This window comes from Neocloeon triangulifer, unplaced genomic scaffold (genome assembly GCF_031216515.1).
Source record: "Neocloeon triangulifer isolate White Clay Creek 2 clone unplaced genomic scaffold, ASM3121651v1 ptg000012l, whole genome shotgun sequence".
NCBI lineage: Eukaryota > Metazoa > Arthropoda > Insecta > Ephemeroptera > Baetidae > Neocloeon > Neocloeon triangulifer.
Genome location: NW_026775554.1, coordinates 3,320,928 through 3,336,808, shown reverse-complemented (window position 1 = coordinate 3,336,808; position 15,881 = coordinate 3,320,928). Strand labels below are relative to the sequence as shown.

The 15,881-nt window shown below is 37.9% G+C and overlaps 1 protein-coding gene across 13 annotated transcripts in view; it reads right to left on the bottom strand.

The window, feature by feature from the left end:
- Window positions 1-27: 27 nt before the first annotated feature.
- LOC132197728 (uncharacterized) overlaps window positions 28-15,881 on the bottom strand; it is a 95,775-nt gene continuing 79,921 nt past the window's right edge. For 3 of the 13 annotated variants that reach the window (XM_059621224.1, XM_059621225.1, XM_059621223.1), the window contains exons 3-18: window positions 8,992-9,266; window positions 6,193-6,417; window positions 6,074-6,121; window positions 5,409-5,563; window positions 4,999-5,264; window positions 4,291-4,469; window positions 3,954-4,222; window positions 3,024-3,224; window positions 2,727-2,966; window positions 2,186-2,518; window positions 1,775-2,035; window positions 1,437-1,721; window positions 1,086-1,347; window positions 847-1,034; window positions 578-761; window positions 28-522 (exon numbers count right to left, since the gene is read on the bottom strand). In XM_059621224.1, coding sequence (XP_059477207.1) covers window positions 245-522; window positions 578-761; window positions 847-1,034; window positions 1,086-1,347; window positions 1,437-1,721; window positions 1,775-2,035; window positions 2,186-2,518; window positions 2,727-2,966; window positions 3,024-3,224; window positions 3,954-4,222; window positions 4,291-4,469; window positions 4,999-5,264; window positions 5,409-5,563; window positions 6,074-6,121; window positions 6,193-6,417; window positions 8,992-9,266 — 3,649 coding nt within the window. In that variant the 3' untranslated portion in view covers window positions 28-244. Of the gene's footprint in view, window positions 523-577; window positions 762-846; window positions 1,035-1,085; window positions 1,348-1,436; window positions 1,722-1,774; window positions 2,036-2,185; window positions 2,519-2,726; window positions 2,967-3,023; window positions 3,225-3,953; window positions 4,223-4,290; window positions 4,470-4,998; window positions 5,265-5,408; window positions 5,564-6,073; window positions 6,122-6,192; window positions 6,418-8,271; window positions 8,293-8,351; window positions 8,420-8,991; window positions 11,772-13,644; window positions 13,717-15,881 lie in introns of those variants that run through there. The other 10 variants (XM_059621226.1, XM_059621230.1, XM_059621231.1 and 7 more) reach the window with 10 other exon arrangements.

Here is a 15,881-nt window from a genome sequence, read left to right as displayed (position 1 = left end):
AACTTCCATAGTGAATAAGATTGTTTTAATTTTAATTAAATTAAAAAAGTGAATATACATAAAATGTTTTTCTAAGCTGATGTATATTATTCATGTAATGCGTTCATACATTTTTATACATATCACAAATCACAAGTGCAGACAGTTTGAATTAAAGTTGCATGATGACGCTTGCAAACAATCATTAAATTATTTTTGTAATTTTTATGCAAAATTAATTTTGTAGGAAGAAAAAATTTGGTCGCTAGAACATTTGGCTTGTGTCTCTATCACTCCCGCTGTTAAGTGTTAGTTGTCCTCCATCTGAGAGTTGCAAAAGGGCAATTCCCTGCATTGGCGCTCCAGCATGGCGACGACGAATACTGGCAGGTGACGTTGAATAAATTAAAGAAGTGTTGCCCATCGGCGAGTAAAGGCTGTGCCGTCTTTGTAAAGTACGAGCGTTGCGGCAAGTACCTAAAATGTTGATTGCCATATTTGCAGCGTCGACCAACTTCTTTCGACAGTTTTCATTTCTTGAATCTGCAAGAGATTAATTAACATAGCAATAAAAAATGTAAACGGAATAATAACGTACCATCAAACGGTCTCCCAAGAGGGTCTAGAATTGGAAATTCAAAATTTTTCATTGTAAATTTTTCCTCAAAACCAACGTCTGAATTCATTCGTGTTAAACGTCTTGCTCTGGATAGCTTTTGTAGCGCATCTAGCACAGGCTGCCGCTCATGTGGTGGCAAAAGTGCTGCCACGTCTTGCAAAACCTTTAAATAATTTATTATTAGTAATTTACTCTATTAATTATTCAAAAGCTTTTTTACAAAAACTGAATTATTTATTTTATTTTACCGAAATTCTGTGCATAGCAATGAAAGCGTGGACAAGACTAGACAAGGCGCATTGCTGTCCATGTCGACGCCGGTTGTCAAGGGCCACTGACAGGGGGCTTCCGTCTCTTAAACGCTGGTGGACGGGAATTAAAGGAATTCCGTGACCTCCAGATCCTCTCCGGTGCTCTAGTCTCAACGTCAGCTCATCTAATTTGAAGCATATTTTTATTAAAAATAATAAAAATAAAATAAAAATACTTTGTGATATATTCGGCGTTCGACTAGTTCTTGCGGGTAATGTACAGCTTTTTGAAATCTTTTTGGAGATTTGTGAGGGACTCGTATCCCTAGACGACGGCTGAATTGCCAAGGCGACGTCACATCTGCGCACCACTCCTTTTGCAGGGGCCAAAACAAACTGCAGACAACCGGATCTGACGAGCTCGCTTTGAGCCGCTTTTGCCCAAATCCAGCCTTTTTCTGCTGCATCTTTCAAAACGGCCACACCAGTCCAACCCTCCTTAAAATAAATTTTAAGTTAATTTTGTAGAAAATTAAAAAAAAAAACATCAAATTAATCCTATATAAATTTAATTTAAAGATTTTTACCTGCGAGTTGAGAAGCATGGTGCAAAAAGCGGCCATGGCGTTCAACTCGTCCTGACATTCCTGTCTGTGCTTTTTCCACTCTGGCAGGTGCCAAACAGCCTCTCTGCTCGTCGCCCACAACTGCATCGTAAAATTAGACAGCTTCTTCTTCAAAGCGCGCGGCGCCAGCTCGGTCGCGTTGTGCATCCACCGGAGCAAGTGACGCACCAAAGCAATCTCGTCTTTCAAAACGCCGATCGCGAGGGGCTCGCGTCGCACTGCGTCGCACACGACGTCGCGCCACACCTGCCGCCAACCTTTCCTCAACACACCTTATTTCGATTTTATTTCCGTCTCACCTGTTGTTTATCCGGCTGCGCGCGAGTTTGTCGCCGCCGGCGTCGTTTCTTGCTGCCCTTGCCGACTGTTTGCGCGGATGAGCCGAGGGCTTGATTTACGACTGCGTGCATTAGGAACAGAAAATCCTCAGTCTCTTCGGATGCTCCACCCGGGCCCGAGTCTCTCAAGGACCCGACATCAACGGCTGCTTCGTTTTGAAATTCCGCTTCGGCTTGAGGTGCGAGGCAACTTTTAGTGAAGCGAAGGTACTCAAGCATCAACTTAAATAATTGAAAATAATAATAAAAAAAAAAAAATTAATAAAAAAAAAACTAAAAAGAAATACAAATTAACTTTTAATGAAATTAAATACTTAATATGAAAAAGAGGTAAATGGAAGCAAATATAATTTGTTTTAATTAAAAATTTACCTGAGCCAAATAGTCAATTTGCCTGTTTGAAAAGTGCTCAGGTGGGGGAGCGATTGTTTCCTCTTCCCTTAAAATAAATCTGCCAATTTTTTCAAACCACGGCACCGCTGGTGGCAGCATCGCTGGCGGTAAAGGGGACACGATGTTGAGGGCAGTGCCCCATCGCCACAGGAGGGCCGCTTCAAGAGCAGCAGCCCTTCGCACCTCTTCCTCTCCGTCCCAGGACACACCCTGCGGCAAGGGCGAGGCGGAAGTGCTGGCCTGGTGCAAACGCAGCAGACAGTCCATGACTAACTGTGTGTCCTCAAGCATGGCCGCGTCGCACGCCTCTTCCTGTTGAAAATTATATTTTTCACGCGTGGAGTACATTTTTCAAAGCTGGTTATGACCAGAGGATTTGTTTTATTATCAATTTGTGCAGCCCTAAAAATTTACTTTAATTTAATGGATTAAATGGGATCCCAGCTCTTTATTTTACATTTTTCTTATTTTATAACTTTTATAACTAAAAACGTTTGCTCCTGGGCTTTTATTATCTTACGTGATCGCCGTATTTTGCGATGAGAGAAGGGTGAAGGGGCGTCTGGCAAAGGATGTTGCAGTCTGGCAGAACAAAATGAGAGGCGTGACGAGATTTCAGATTTGCCAGTAACGCATCCAGCGCGAGTAGAACGTGGGCCGCTAGTGACGCTGGCTCCCAAGCGTTTACGCTCGTCCAACGCTCCAGTTGGTGCCACATTAACGTGCGCAAAGTGTAGTCGTTCACAGTGACAAGTCCCTCCTATTAAAATTTTAATTATGAATAAAATTTTATAATTTAATTTTAAATTTTGCATACAAATTCGTCGTCGTCGTTGGCTTCTTTCCGCATTTTGGAAATCAGGTGTCTGAGGACCCTGACGGCCTTTCTTGGCGTCGACGAGGCACAAAAGTGTTCATCTAGCTCCAACTCCATCCCTGGGAACGAAGCAGCCCACGCGGAGCGCCGTTCCTCGCATCGCAAGTTGGGCGGCGGCGCCACAGCCAGTGCGAAGTAGCCCTGCGGCACCATGGGAATAAGGATTATGCAACCCGCTCGTCATTCAAGACGCACAGGCTGTCTGATAAAGAAAAAGCAGGCGCGCGGTGAATTGAGAATGAGCGCAGGACAAACGTCTTGTTCGTTTTGTTGGTATATTAAACCCGAGAGAAATAAACTCCATCAAAAAGACCAAGCAAAGCAGCAGAGAGAGGAAGAAAATGACGGCTTGAATTTTATTCAATGGAATTCCTTTATTTATTTACCTTGGCAGGAATGTTAATTAATTGAGGCAGGAAATTCTCGGGGAGAGAGAAATGAGTTTTATTCACTTTGCGATTAAATCAAATAGGACATTTTCCTTCCATTTGTATAAATCTACTAACACATACTAAATAGGAAAGTTGTGTTTTGATCTAATTCATGAATTGGGCAGGAAAAGCCCCATTCTTCCGCATCATAAAAGAGAAACAATTTTCCCACGAAAAAGAAAAGTTCGAGGCCGAAAGTCGAAAGGGGACTAAAAAAAATACTATCTACAAGTACACATGCACAAAAGAGTCACATCCGAAGAGAGCAGAGCGAATTTGAAAAGTTTCGCCGTCTCTAGTTCACAACGACAATCCTCTTTTTTGGAAGAAGAGCACACGCACTAGGGATAAAACAAAAGGGCGGCAGACAATGGAGGAGTTTGTTTCCTTTGTGCCCCAGAAGGCGAAACAATGGTAAAAAAAAATGTGCTTGACTTACGCTTTGCGCAGACTTGTACGCGAGAAGGGCAAGCGGGTGGTGCAGCGGAAGGCGCGAGGGAAAGGACGGGCCTTCCGAAGGCCACCCTGAAAGCGCCACGCCGATGTGCAGCTGAACCTCGACCACGTTTCGCGCCTCGGGAGGAAAGGCCAGCTGCAGGGAGGGCGAGTGAAAGCCGAGACGCAGAAGCACCGGCCCAGATCCGCCCTCGTGGATGACGGCCACTTGGAAGTCCCGCGGGTCAGGCGGTCGGCACCTCTGGGCTTCGCCTGCAGGCAAACACGAGAACGTGCTTTTGGCTACAGAGACGAGAGAATGGGAAAAGTGTTTGTTTTACTAGGGCCGTAGAAGAGCTGGTGCTGCGGTTTGATCTCACAAAGGAGCTGCTGCAAAAGGGCTGCATCTAAAACCTTGCCTGGACTGCCACAAACGCGCGATTCGTCTGCTTCCGTATCATCGGCATTTGTTCCAGCCGCTTGACTGAGGAGCATTGCAAATCTTTCCACCACACGATCCCTGGTTTAAACATATTTTAGTATTTTCTTTAAATTATTATTTTCTTTCTAATTTTGCTTGAATATATCTATGAATGATGCAATTGCCTGATTATGTACGAGGAAACTTAACTTAAGAGTAAGTAAAAAAATATAAATTCAATTTTAATGGGAAAATTTTTGCAATTTATACATAAATTTTACATTCTTCAAATTAGGTGCTTTTTTATCATTGAGAATAATCACTTTTAAATCAAATTTTTAAATATATTAGATTACTTTTTCGATGATAAGGGAAATATTGTGCATTCTGTTTGCATTCCGGAATCAGATCAACTGTTCTTTCTAAAAAATCAAAAATTTAAAAGCTTTGTCACGTTTTGTAGATTTTTAAAAGAAAAGGTAAACGAAGCAAAACCAAAATATGTATTTTAAATTTATAATAAAAAAATAATTTTAATAATTTCAAATAAAGAATTTTTGTAAATATATTTTAAATGTATGTTAAAATAATTAAATATTTAATAAATTTAACTGATTTTATAAATCACCTTCTGAGGCATCCAGATGGAGTTAAAAATTCGGCCCACGCTTCGGCAGTCGCTCCCTGCGCTGGTCGAACCCTGAGCCAACCTGGTGGCAAAACCCCCGCCTCGCCATCCTCGAAAACCGCCCTGCTGAAGGCGGCGGTCTCAACGTCGTCGCCACTTTCATCTCCATCAGCTCCGTCTGCGTTACTTTTACTCGGATAAAGCGGTGGCCAAGATAGTGAGTCGAGTCTTATCATGTAGTGGAAGCGTCTTCCCGGCCACGGTCGCTGCAGATTTTTTTTTACTACTAGTGCCGAATAAGTGTGCCGAGTGCGGCTTTTAAAGATCGAAAGCGAACGATATAAAGGCGCGAGTCGTGCTGCTTGCACTGTTTGCCGTGATAAAGTGGCTGTAAATTTGCAATAACTTACATGCTCGGCACGTTCCGTCTTAGAAGCCAAAGTTGCGAGGAACTTTGAGGCGAATCGCGCGTCTAGATCGGCCACTGTGCACAAAAGTCGCTGCAGCAGTCGTTCTGTCGCTTGCTCGACCGACGCCCTGGCTCGCTCTACACCCGTGTCACCGTCTAGAAGACAAATTAATTTTCTTATAAAGTTTATTTTACTTTTAAAATAAGATAAACTTGATCCAATGCGCCTTTTTTTAAAGTTAGCTAAATTAAAGTCCACCTGATGCAGAGAAATTTGTATTTTTAATTTTATTTCTTGACAAAGGAAAGATGTAAACATAAAAATTACAAAAAAAAAAAATCTATTGAATAAAAATTTGAAATCATTGTAAGAATTCCGTTCAAATTAAAATAAAAAGTGACAAAAAGTGGCAATTCTTTGCTTTTTACTTATAATAAACATAATTTATAATAAATATAATACCATTTAAAAAAAAATCTAGTTTAACAGATCTTATTTCAGTCTGTTTTCTCTCTTGAAAAACATGAAATAAAATAACCTATGATGAACTTCCAATTATTATAAAAATTGTGGAAATTTCTTCTTTGTGGATTTACTGCTATCATGATATATTTCTTACAAATCTATTAGATATTATTCATTTGCGAAATATTCAATTTTTCTACCTGTTTGTGAGTATAACTGAAACTTTTGGTAGGAATTTCGAGCGCCAGCTACAAATATGAATTTTAATTTCGGCTTAGCACTCTGGCGCTATCATTTAATTAATTGCTGTCGAGCCTACCTTCTGGGTCGTCGGCGGAAGAAATAAAGGAAGCAAATCTGAGGTTCAGACGTGCCAGTTGTCGGCGGTCGAAGTTGAGCCCGGCGCATTCCAATCGCAATTTGGGCCACAGAGTGGGCTCGAGAGATCTTTCGACGCTCCCTTCCAGCGTAGCGTCGTCTTCGTCGTCTCGGAGAGATTTACAAACACGGCAATTGCCGCTCTTTTTTATGCAGCCAAACATGCCTGAAATACAAAGTAGCTACAGGAAAGGAAACGTTGCAAAAAGCGACTGCTGACTAGTTCGGAATTTATTTGCCCCGAGAGTCGCAATCAATATTCTGTTCTATGTGTGCGTCGGAAAAAGGGATTTTGTCACAAGCGTGATTCAGAATTGATTGCTTTTTCTCAAGCATATTCAAAATACGAATCCACTGTATAGACTTTTATGCGCACAAAAATGTATAAAAATGAAGAGAGGTTTACGATTTCAATCGATAGTAAAAAAGTTTGGGCCTCCGAGGAATCATGCCAACCACGTAACAACGCGCTCAGCTAGTCCAACAAAAGTTAAACATAAAATACGTCAACAGGCGTTGTACATATTATTCCACGTTTTCATTTCATCGCACACAACAGGATCAACTTTGAAGCGCGCATGTGATGCGGAACATGCGTACACAAAGTTTAATAACAAAAGTGCTTTGTGTGAAATGAAATTCATTCAGTGGCAAAACCACGTTCTGCAATTAGCAATTGGCAGCCAGCACAATCAAAATCTAGTTTCGTTATTTGATTTCAATTTTCCCTTGATCGTTGTACACATCATGAATATTACGCATTAGAGGATTTACGCGCTAGATGATGAGATGACGTTATCAAAGCGCTGATGTGGCGCCGAGAGATGGCATTAAATATATAATGTAATTTATCTTCATCAAGTGTAACGGCTGCTTGCTCGATAATTCGATTTCCTTTACGCGGTGGACAGTATGGGGAAGTCCGGGAGGAAAATATTTCAATGTAAAAATATTTGAATACACATAAGAAAAATATAGTTATAATTTTGAAAAGTGGTGATTAGAATTTAAATGAAAATTTTCCCTTCCTTTTAAATATAACTAATTATTGTAAGTTAAAATCCATTTTTATTACTTGTGAGCAAAAGAGATTTTTTTCTTGTTTAGATACGCGATCTCTTAGACAATATATAATTTCCATATATATTATATAAAAAAAAATAAGAAGGAAATATTTTATATTGCTCAATAAATTTTAAATTTAATTGAAATTGTTTATGATATTCCAATGTTTGAAGATATTTTTTCTTTAATTATAAAATAATATATAATTGACATCATAATCATGAAATGTTATTTTTCTGTTGAAAAAAAAAAATTAATGTTTTTTTTTTCTTGAAAAATAAATTAGGAACAAAAGCTAAAACTCGCATAATTTTATGTAATCTCATCTGCAAATTTATTTTTCCCCTTTGATTTGTATGTGTAGGACATGGACTGAGCAGTTGTTGATGGAATACAGTAGCGGAAATTGGGCTGAACGAATATCGGCCAAATATTATTGCACGTAGCATATGCTGACTGAGAATTTTATGGTAAAAACAGAATTTGATCGAATATTTTTCACCAATAGCGACCAATAGTAGATTTTGTCTGACTTTGAACAAAATGGTAAAATTTTTAAAGACAAAAACAATATTCGATAATCCCTTTGCATTCTCGTCAGTTCAAGCAATAATCATTATGAACTTTAAACTACTTAGTCTGCATGTCACATTGTTTAGAGATAAGGCCGAATACCATCTTGGTAGCCCCTGAGGGTGCAGAATCGCCGTCTTAATCGTAATTATGTATGAACGTGTAATTTGCATGCCCAAGCAAACGATCATTAGGAGTAATTTGGCGCACATTCTGTTGGGTGGATGAACTCAAACGCGGGCAAAGCCAGTCCGCAGAGGCCATTAGCCCCTGTCAACCGCCGGCGGCGAGAGCACACCCTGATTAGCCCGCGCTCTCTCTCTCTCTCTCCACGATTACTTCTCCATCTGTCTATAATGTATGCTTTTATGCTAATGCTTACCGGCTCACAATATCAAATTTCCTTTTGCAGCATTTTTAATTGGATATTATAAAATATATATATGCACAAATCTCGCTTACATGCACATGCAATCATTGTGAGCGCCATTTGAAAAATATGCAGCGCAGTCACTGTTCCAGTACAGAATCTAGAATATTTTTTTACATCAGTCTCATATTAGTTGAATTAAAAATTCGAACTGATTTTAAATAATCAAATAAAGCAAAGAGCATAATAAATAATAAGCCTGTTAGTCAAGGTGATAACCAAAATACTTGTTAATGCTGGTTTTAAATAAATATCTAAAATATTACACTGATAAATTACAGCTTCACAATTCATCAGTTTCCCCCCATTCTAAACAAATTATTACTGAAATTGTAAAATTAATAAAAAGAATATAAAGGCAAAAAATAATACAATAATAACAGATTTTAACCTATGTAATAAATTTAAATAATTGCAGATATTATATTATAATTAAATTGTGTTTACTAATGTAATCATTTTTTCTTATTCACTTGTCGTGCTCCATTTTCTAACTATTTGTTTTTGTAAATCCCCTCAAACTGGAATATGGATTTAGCATTTGGCGCACCGCAAAACGTTTCACGTCGTTTAGCATTCCCTCGTTGCCATTCAAGCGGGATCTTACTTCCAGCAAATAAGCCGCAAATGTGCTCGCGAATGGAAATCGAAAATAAATAAATATATACGTACCTGCTGCAACTCCACCATCCTCCAACACCATGGCGGGCAGTTTTATTTCACCTGCATCCAAATAGCGACTGTCGCATTTTTCGTGCTGGACCAGCGGCGGCGGAGGCGGCGGCCAGACCAGCGAGCACTTCCGCTTCTGACAATGGTTGACGGCACTTCCGACCGTCACACGCTGGATCGCTGCCAGATCGGAATTACCATTGAGTGGCGCTGGCCAATTTTTTTCTACATCGTCACGCACTCGATTTTTCTGTTTGCTTATGCGCGATAGTGCTCTGCAGGTGGATGCGTTTGTCATAATAAAAAGCACTGTCAAACTTGTCATAATTTTCTTGCCACGTATACAATTTTTTTTATGTTTTGAAAATTCAACACTGATTTTAAATAATGTGATCATATATTGGTATTGGCATATCAATAGCAGTGGAAGACTTGAAATTATAAAAAATGGAGAAGAATTTTGCATTAATTTGTTTTTAAACAAAAGTGAAGTTCATTTTTTTTAAGCTCTATACAGCTATTTTTAGTTGAATTCTTTATTTTAAACATAAATATAGATACAAATTTTTGAAAACTCATTCTCAACAGCTTATCTTGTTTTACAATATTTGAAAATTGGAAAAATATAATATTAATAAAATTTGTGGCCTAAATTATTCTCAACCGTCCTGCTATACTGCTATATAAATATTTGCAAAATTTAGCCCCACCACCCACAGTTATTTCAAAAGTTGTTAATAGTATATTTGGTGGGTGAAAATGAAGAACGCTGCTGGAGGTGCTTTAGCAAATAAAATGTGCGCTGATGAAGATAAACTTGAGACCCTTTGTCCCAACCAGAAGTAATTAAACTTTGTGCAATTAGTGACGCGCGGAAATAATCGCCGAGCACACTTTGGAGCACTCGCGAGTACAAGTGCACTTTGGATTAAAACGAGACACCTTTGTCTATTTGCCCCAAGCCGAGCCAGACGGAAAATAAAATATTTCCACTTTCGCGTCTCGCCGCTTCTTTCAAGCCACGCGCCAACCAGAAGCGACAGCGAATTTGGTATGCAAATAATGGAGAGCAAAAATCTCTTATTTACGAGCGCGCCACTTTTTATTCCTGACTCTACTTACGTGTGTGTTTTTATTTTAGCACGCATGCCGCGCGTTAAACTTTACGAGTCTCTTTTGGTTCATTGCTATGCAACCGGCACTACGTACGCCCAATATTTGCGTCCTTTTTATTTGCTAATCACGCCGCCGTGCTTTTTTTTTTGCACGTTAATTTATGCGGTGAACTGAAAGGATTAAAAGAGCTTTGCTTTCCCTTGACGTGCTTTTAACGAGAAACATAAAACACTAATGGGAAACATTCTTAGCAAAATCAAATTTTGGGAAAGTTTTTCGGGACACATTTTTCTTTAGTTGGAAAATGGTATAATATACAGACCGAGTGATGTTAAAATCATAATTTTTGAAATTTTTTATTAGAATATATCAGTCTGCACATGAAACAGATTTCTCAATAAAAAATTAGAAAAAGTAACGAGAAATTTTATTTTGATTTAATTTCCTCATTCAGTTGTTGTCAATTATGGAGCTTGTGTAAAATTACCAAAAATGTATCACCTCAAAAGTAATGGAAGGGAAAACTAAAATGAATTCGTATTGTGAAAAAGTGGGGGACCTGCCGCCTAAAATAAAGGATTATAAATTTATGCTGCTCGTTTAAATCGAGAGCAAAATATGCAGATTTTTTTAAATTCATTCACACATATTTATTTTATAAAATTTTTTGATTAAGAAGTTTTTTAAGAAGGTCCTAACTTATTGCTAAAATTTTCAATTGTAGAGCAGATTAGCATTTCCCCCCAAAACGAACTAATTAAATTTTTGTTGCTTCAGCAGGAAAGAAGCAAATTGTTATGTAATTATTCCGCGCAACACACTCTTGGTTCCGGACACACACATTAATATTTCGGGCCCATTAAGGGTGGAAAATTGCTATCATTTTGCGAGCTTGTGCTAATATTTTATTATTCTCTGCAGGAGAGTGCAAGAGAGAGGAAGATAATTTAATGATCAGCCGAGGGAGCAACCTTGGCTCGTCCGCTCGTGGTGCACATTAGCCATTCTGTTTGACAAACATGGCCAGAATATGTGCATGGGATGTTTGTGTGTTTTTGATGATAATTTTATAAGGCAAAAAGTACGCTATTTTGGCAACGGCGTCAAAGCTGGAGAGTCAACACAACAACCAAATAACACACAAGTGTTTTTTATGCACTGCTCGCGCAGCAGAGAATGGAAAACGCGAGAGAGACGGCTCATTTTTTAATTACGCTTTTTAATATTCACGCAGAGCGGCTTTTTCGAAGCAAAAATTCATCAGCATATTAATTAGCTCTCTATGCTCACAAAAAGAGGAAAAACTGTTATAAGAGCGTAGGAGGAAAATCACAAAAGCTATTAAGTTGGTCGCAGCTGAAAAAATATACAGCAATTCAAAATTGCGTATACATAAAAATTTAATCAACCAATATGCCTCATTTGATTTTACTTATTTTTAGTTTTATAGAAATTTAAATTAGGCCTTGTTAATAATCTTGTGAGTTCAAAGGACAAGGAAACTGACAAGCAAAAAATAATAGCTTTTGAAACGCGTTTTCCGCTTTCCTTGTTCTCAATTTCCTCCAAGAACGCACTTAATGAAAAGTTGAGCCCTCCCGTCGCAGCAAACTGGCCTTGCCAACGAACTTCTCACCCGTACGGGTGAGAAAACGTTTTATACGCGAATGTGTTTGTAAATATTTATTTTGCAGCTCCGTCTGGAAATAATGTCTGTGTGGCGCCGAAAAGAAAAGAGCGACAGCCGTAGAAGGGATTTAAAAGTTTATGGAAAGTTAGTTGTTCACCTTTGGCCTTTTTATGCGTTTCAGGAAGGAGGGAAAGCCTTTCTTTCCAAGCGTCAAGCAGCAAACTGCCACTTTCGCCTTAAATATATTCCAGCAGCATTACGGTTTAATATAAACAAAGTGGTGGTGCAGAGAGCACGAGGAAATGTAATAACAAACAGAATTTTCCCAGCTGATGTGCAACGCTGCGAAAATTACTGCATGACTGAAAATCATGTTTGACTTTGTTATGTTTAAATTATGAATAAATTGCTTCAAATGCAAATTTGAAATTGTCTCTTTAATGTATACAGTGTTTAAAAAAAACGATAAGAAATATTATTCGATATTGATTATAAATTTTTGTGTAGATTGATCATAATAACACACAAATAACGTTATTTTTAAAATTAAATTATAATTTTTTTAACTGTTTTGTTATGTTCAGTTTTGAAGCAATTGTAAAGTAAGAGGTGTGATACAGATGAAAAAAATTACTCTCAATAGTAGGTTAAAATGCTGAAAAAATAAAAAATAAAGTAAATCATTAAAATTAGAGGTTTAAATTAAAATTATTTTAATTGCTGTTGAAATTGACGGGAACATTCAGATTATTAAATGACGTATATCATAGAAAAGCAGTTTGGCATTTGGCACTTCATAAATGCACATTTACGATAAAGTTGTCTCTAATGATATTATGTTGTTAGTGAGTTTGCCACTAACTTTTATTGCAATTAGTGTAGCTCTAGCTCACGCTCCACATATATTCTCGTTTGCCTGCCGTCGAGAGCTGAATTTCATTTGAATTTCAAACACTAAACGCCAAAACGACTATAGGCACGTTTGTACACCTTAAAGAGGATTATGATGAAAAGAAAATGAAACTTCAGAGATGAGAACGCCGAGCGGCTGTAAAAGCAGCGGGCGCAAACTCTCGCTGTATCAACTCGGGCGTCTCTCGCAGCAGCCCTAGCGATGGGTGTGTGTGTACATACGGCAGCTCTCATTCAGCCTCGGGAGTTAATTTACGATCCTGAACGAACAAAATGCGCGCCCTGCAAGCCTGCACAGTACATTACTAGTCGAGAGCACATATTTGCAAAAGCGGCTTTCGCGAATTTGCATACACAGACAGAGAGCGACGCATTGTATTTCTTTCTTTTTTCCAGCGCAACGACAGGCTCAAACGGGAAACGGATTACAGGGGCAAAAAGCACAGGTTTACATATTTTACAAGTGTGCTGAAAAAAAAATGCAATAGTTCCAACTTAATTCAGACACTTAACAAAATCGCCGCTATTCCTAGTAAAAAATCTTATCTAGTTTAGATCAAATATTGTACTAAGTATGTAAATGAAATTCAGAAACTAAAAAATAATAAAAATTAGTAACTTATTTTGATTAATCCACATAAAGGTGATTAGTCACAAGTTACCAATTTAATTATTTCCCCTTTCGAGCCGTTTCTTAGGGTTTTAATTCTTAAAAAGTAATGTTTTAAGATGGATAACGTAATTTTTGAAATTATCCAGTGAGCATTAAAAAGTGGAACTGAAAAAAAAATTTAATAGAGCTATTAAATTTTTTTTTCAAGCTCTTGTTGAATCTTTACCTCACATTTTAAATTAAAAAGCGAATTTGTCCATTGCCACGCCATTGCCACGCCATAACCACGCCATAGCCACGCCATTGCCACGCCATTTGCCACGCCAATGCAAAGCTCTGGCCATGCCTTTTCCATGCCCTGGCAACAACTAACGAAAGTCACCTCTCAGTTCTTTGGTGGCCTGAATCTCGCTGAATTTGACCTGACGGATGACTGTGCCGACCTGCCAGCGACCTCAAACGGACGAATTTTCACGCTTTAAAATCCCGAATAAAAACCTACGTTTTGTTTTAATAGAAAAAGTAATATAACTCCAAAACCAAAAATAATAAAATTGCAAATAAAATAATTATCGCTCATTAGACAGACTTTTCTACCTTATAATTCTAAGGAATGTCCTCTCGCATTTTGTTGGAAAAGTGTAATTTAAATATTTATTAAACCCCAAATTCCAACCATTCTTTGCGAACAAATTTAATTACTATAGGGATAATATGGGTATGGGTATATCTTAATAAGTTTGTTTTAATTTTTATTTAATATTATTGACTTTGCGTAAAATAATTATGTAAAAAAGTGTGAATATAGAGGGAGTAGTTTTAGGAAAATCAAATTAGAGGAGAAAGAATATATTGGAAATATGTACAATACCACAGTAAAATAAATTTCCACGATTTCAAAATTTAAATTCCAAGCTAATTCTTCTATTTATTAATGGAACATGCCAAATTAAATTTCCCAATTCCCAGCTAATTCCGAGGCAAAGCTTGACTTGTCCCATGTTTAGCATTTTGCGCAAAACAGCTGCGCCTGTTGCCACCAGACTCGGCTGCCCCTCGTCAAGCAAGCGGCTCCCTTTTCCTTCGGATTGTCCGCCGGGGGCTAGAGTGCTTAACCCAGTCGGCTGGGTCTGTCCGTCTCTTTGACCAAGCAGTCCTAATTTACAGACGTATAAGCTCTTCCAAATTAAGGCTTTTCCTGCAAGAAAATTAGACCTGCCAGTGAGAGAACATACAAATAAGCCCTCGCTTGATTTATATTCACACCGGAGAGCGGCATCGTGCAAAGCAACACCACATTAATTAATCAAGCAACACATAGACACCCTTTCTACGTCAATGCGAAAATTTGCGTGTGGGAGGTGAAAGTGATCTTGGCGGTAGTGAAAAGCGGCCGCTCCGCCCGTCGGATTTGGCAAATGAGGCTTTTTTTGTATGCGATCGAAGAAAAAAAGCCGCGGCTCTCGATTTATCGGAATTTTCGAAGCGCTGATTGATATCAACAGTTGCTTCTGCAAAGTCTCATCAAACAGCGTCTGCTCAGCCAAGAGTTTTTCAATCGAGAGAGATGAGGAGAGAAGCTGTTGAAAGAAATGGATTTGCGTGTGGCACATGGCGACATGGCTCCGGGGCATCAATCAAAGTTCAATCTCCGCGCTGGAGCGATTTGAGATTGGGCACAGCTTGTTGTCATATTTGAGTTTCAAAGGAGCAGGAAATCAATTCAAAAGTCACAAGATCATGCAGACTCAAAAAAGAAAAATAATGAGGTTTAGATTCCAAATATTGGTCATGGATTTCACTTTTTAAAAAGCGAAAGAAATTCATTTTTTTTTTTTTTTTGCAATGCATTTAGTTGAAAATTAATGATTTATAATACACTCTTCTAGAATAAAATTATTACAATGTACAAAATTTAAAATAATTATAAATACCAAATATTTAGATTGTAAGAATAGTGTAATGTTAAACATTTTTCTCAAATTATTGTTGATTGTATTAATTAAACTTCTTTTTATTTGTAAAACTTCATAAAATCTTATTTTCATATTTCTTCAAGAAATTTTTTTTGAAACTTTGTAACAGGGTTAATAAGAAATAAATTTATAGATGATGTATATGGAAGGAGAATGCCAGTTAATAATATATTTATAAAAATTATTCAAGGCTGAATTTAAAGAGATGGAAAATATTTATTTTAAATAGCGAACATGACATTTTTTGTATATATGTTTTCATTTATTTAATATAAAAGTTAATATCGAGTCTGAATTTCAATCAAAGTACAGGAAAGTTTAGTGCTTGAATCAAACTTTCTAGCTGCTTCAACTTTACTAACTTTAGATTTTGGATCAGTATGTGAAGCTGCAAAGTTTTCGCCTTAATTGAATGCGCCTCGACCTTTCAGTCCAGATTAATAATTTAATGCATTAAGTTTGCCTCAACTTCTCTCTCTATGTTTGTTGCAGCAATCGCCGTTCCAGTTTAATGACGAGTTACGCACATCTAACTCCGCGGATGAAAATGATGCATTGTATTCAGGTCAACCGGAATGACTCTGTGTTGCTGGAAAGAGTCCAAGTTCGCTACAACTCTATTGACAAATCCCCGGGAAAATAT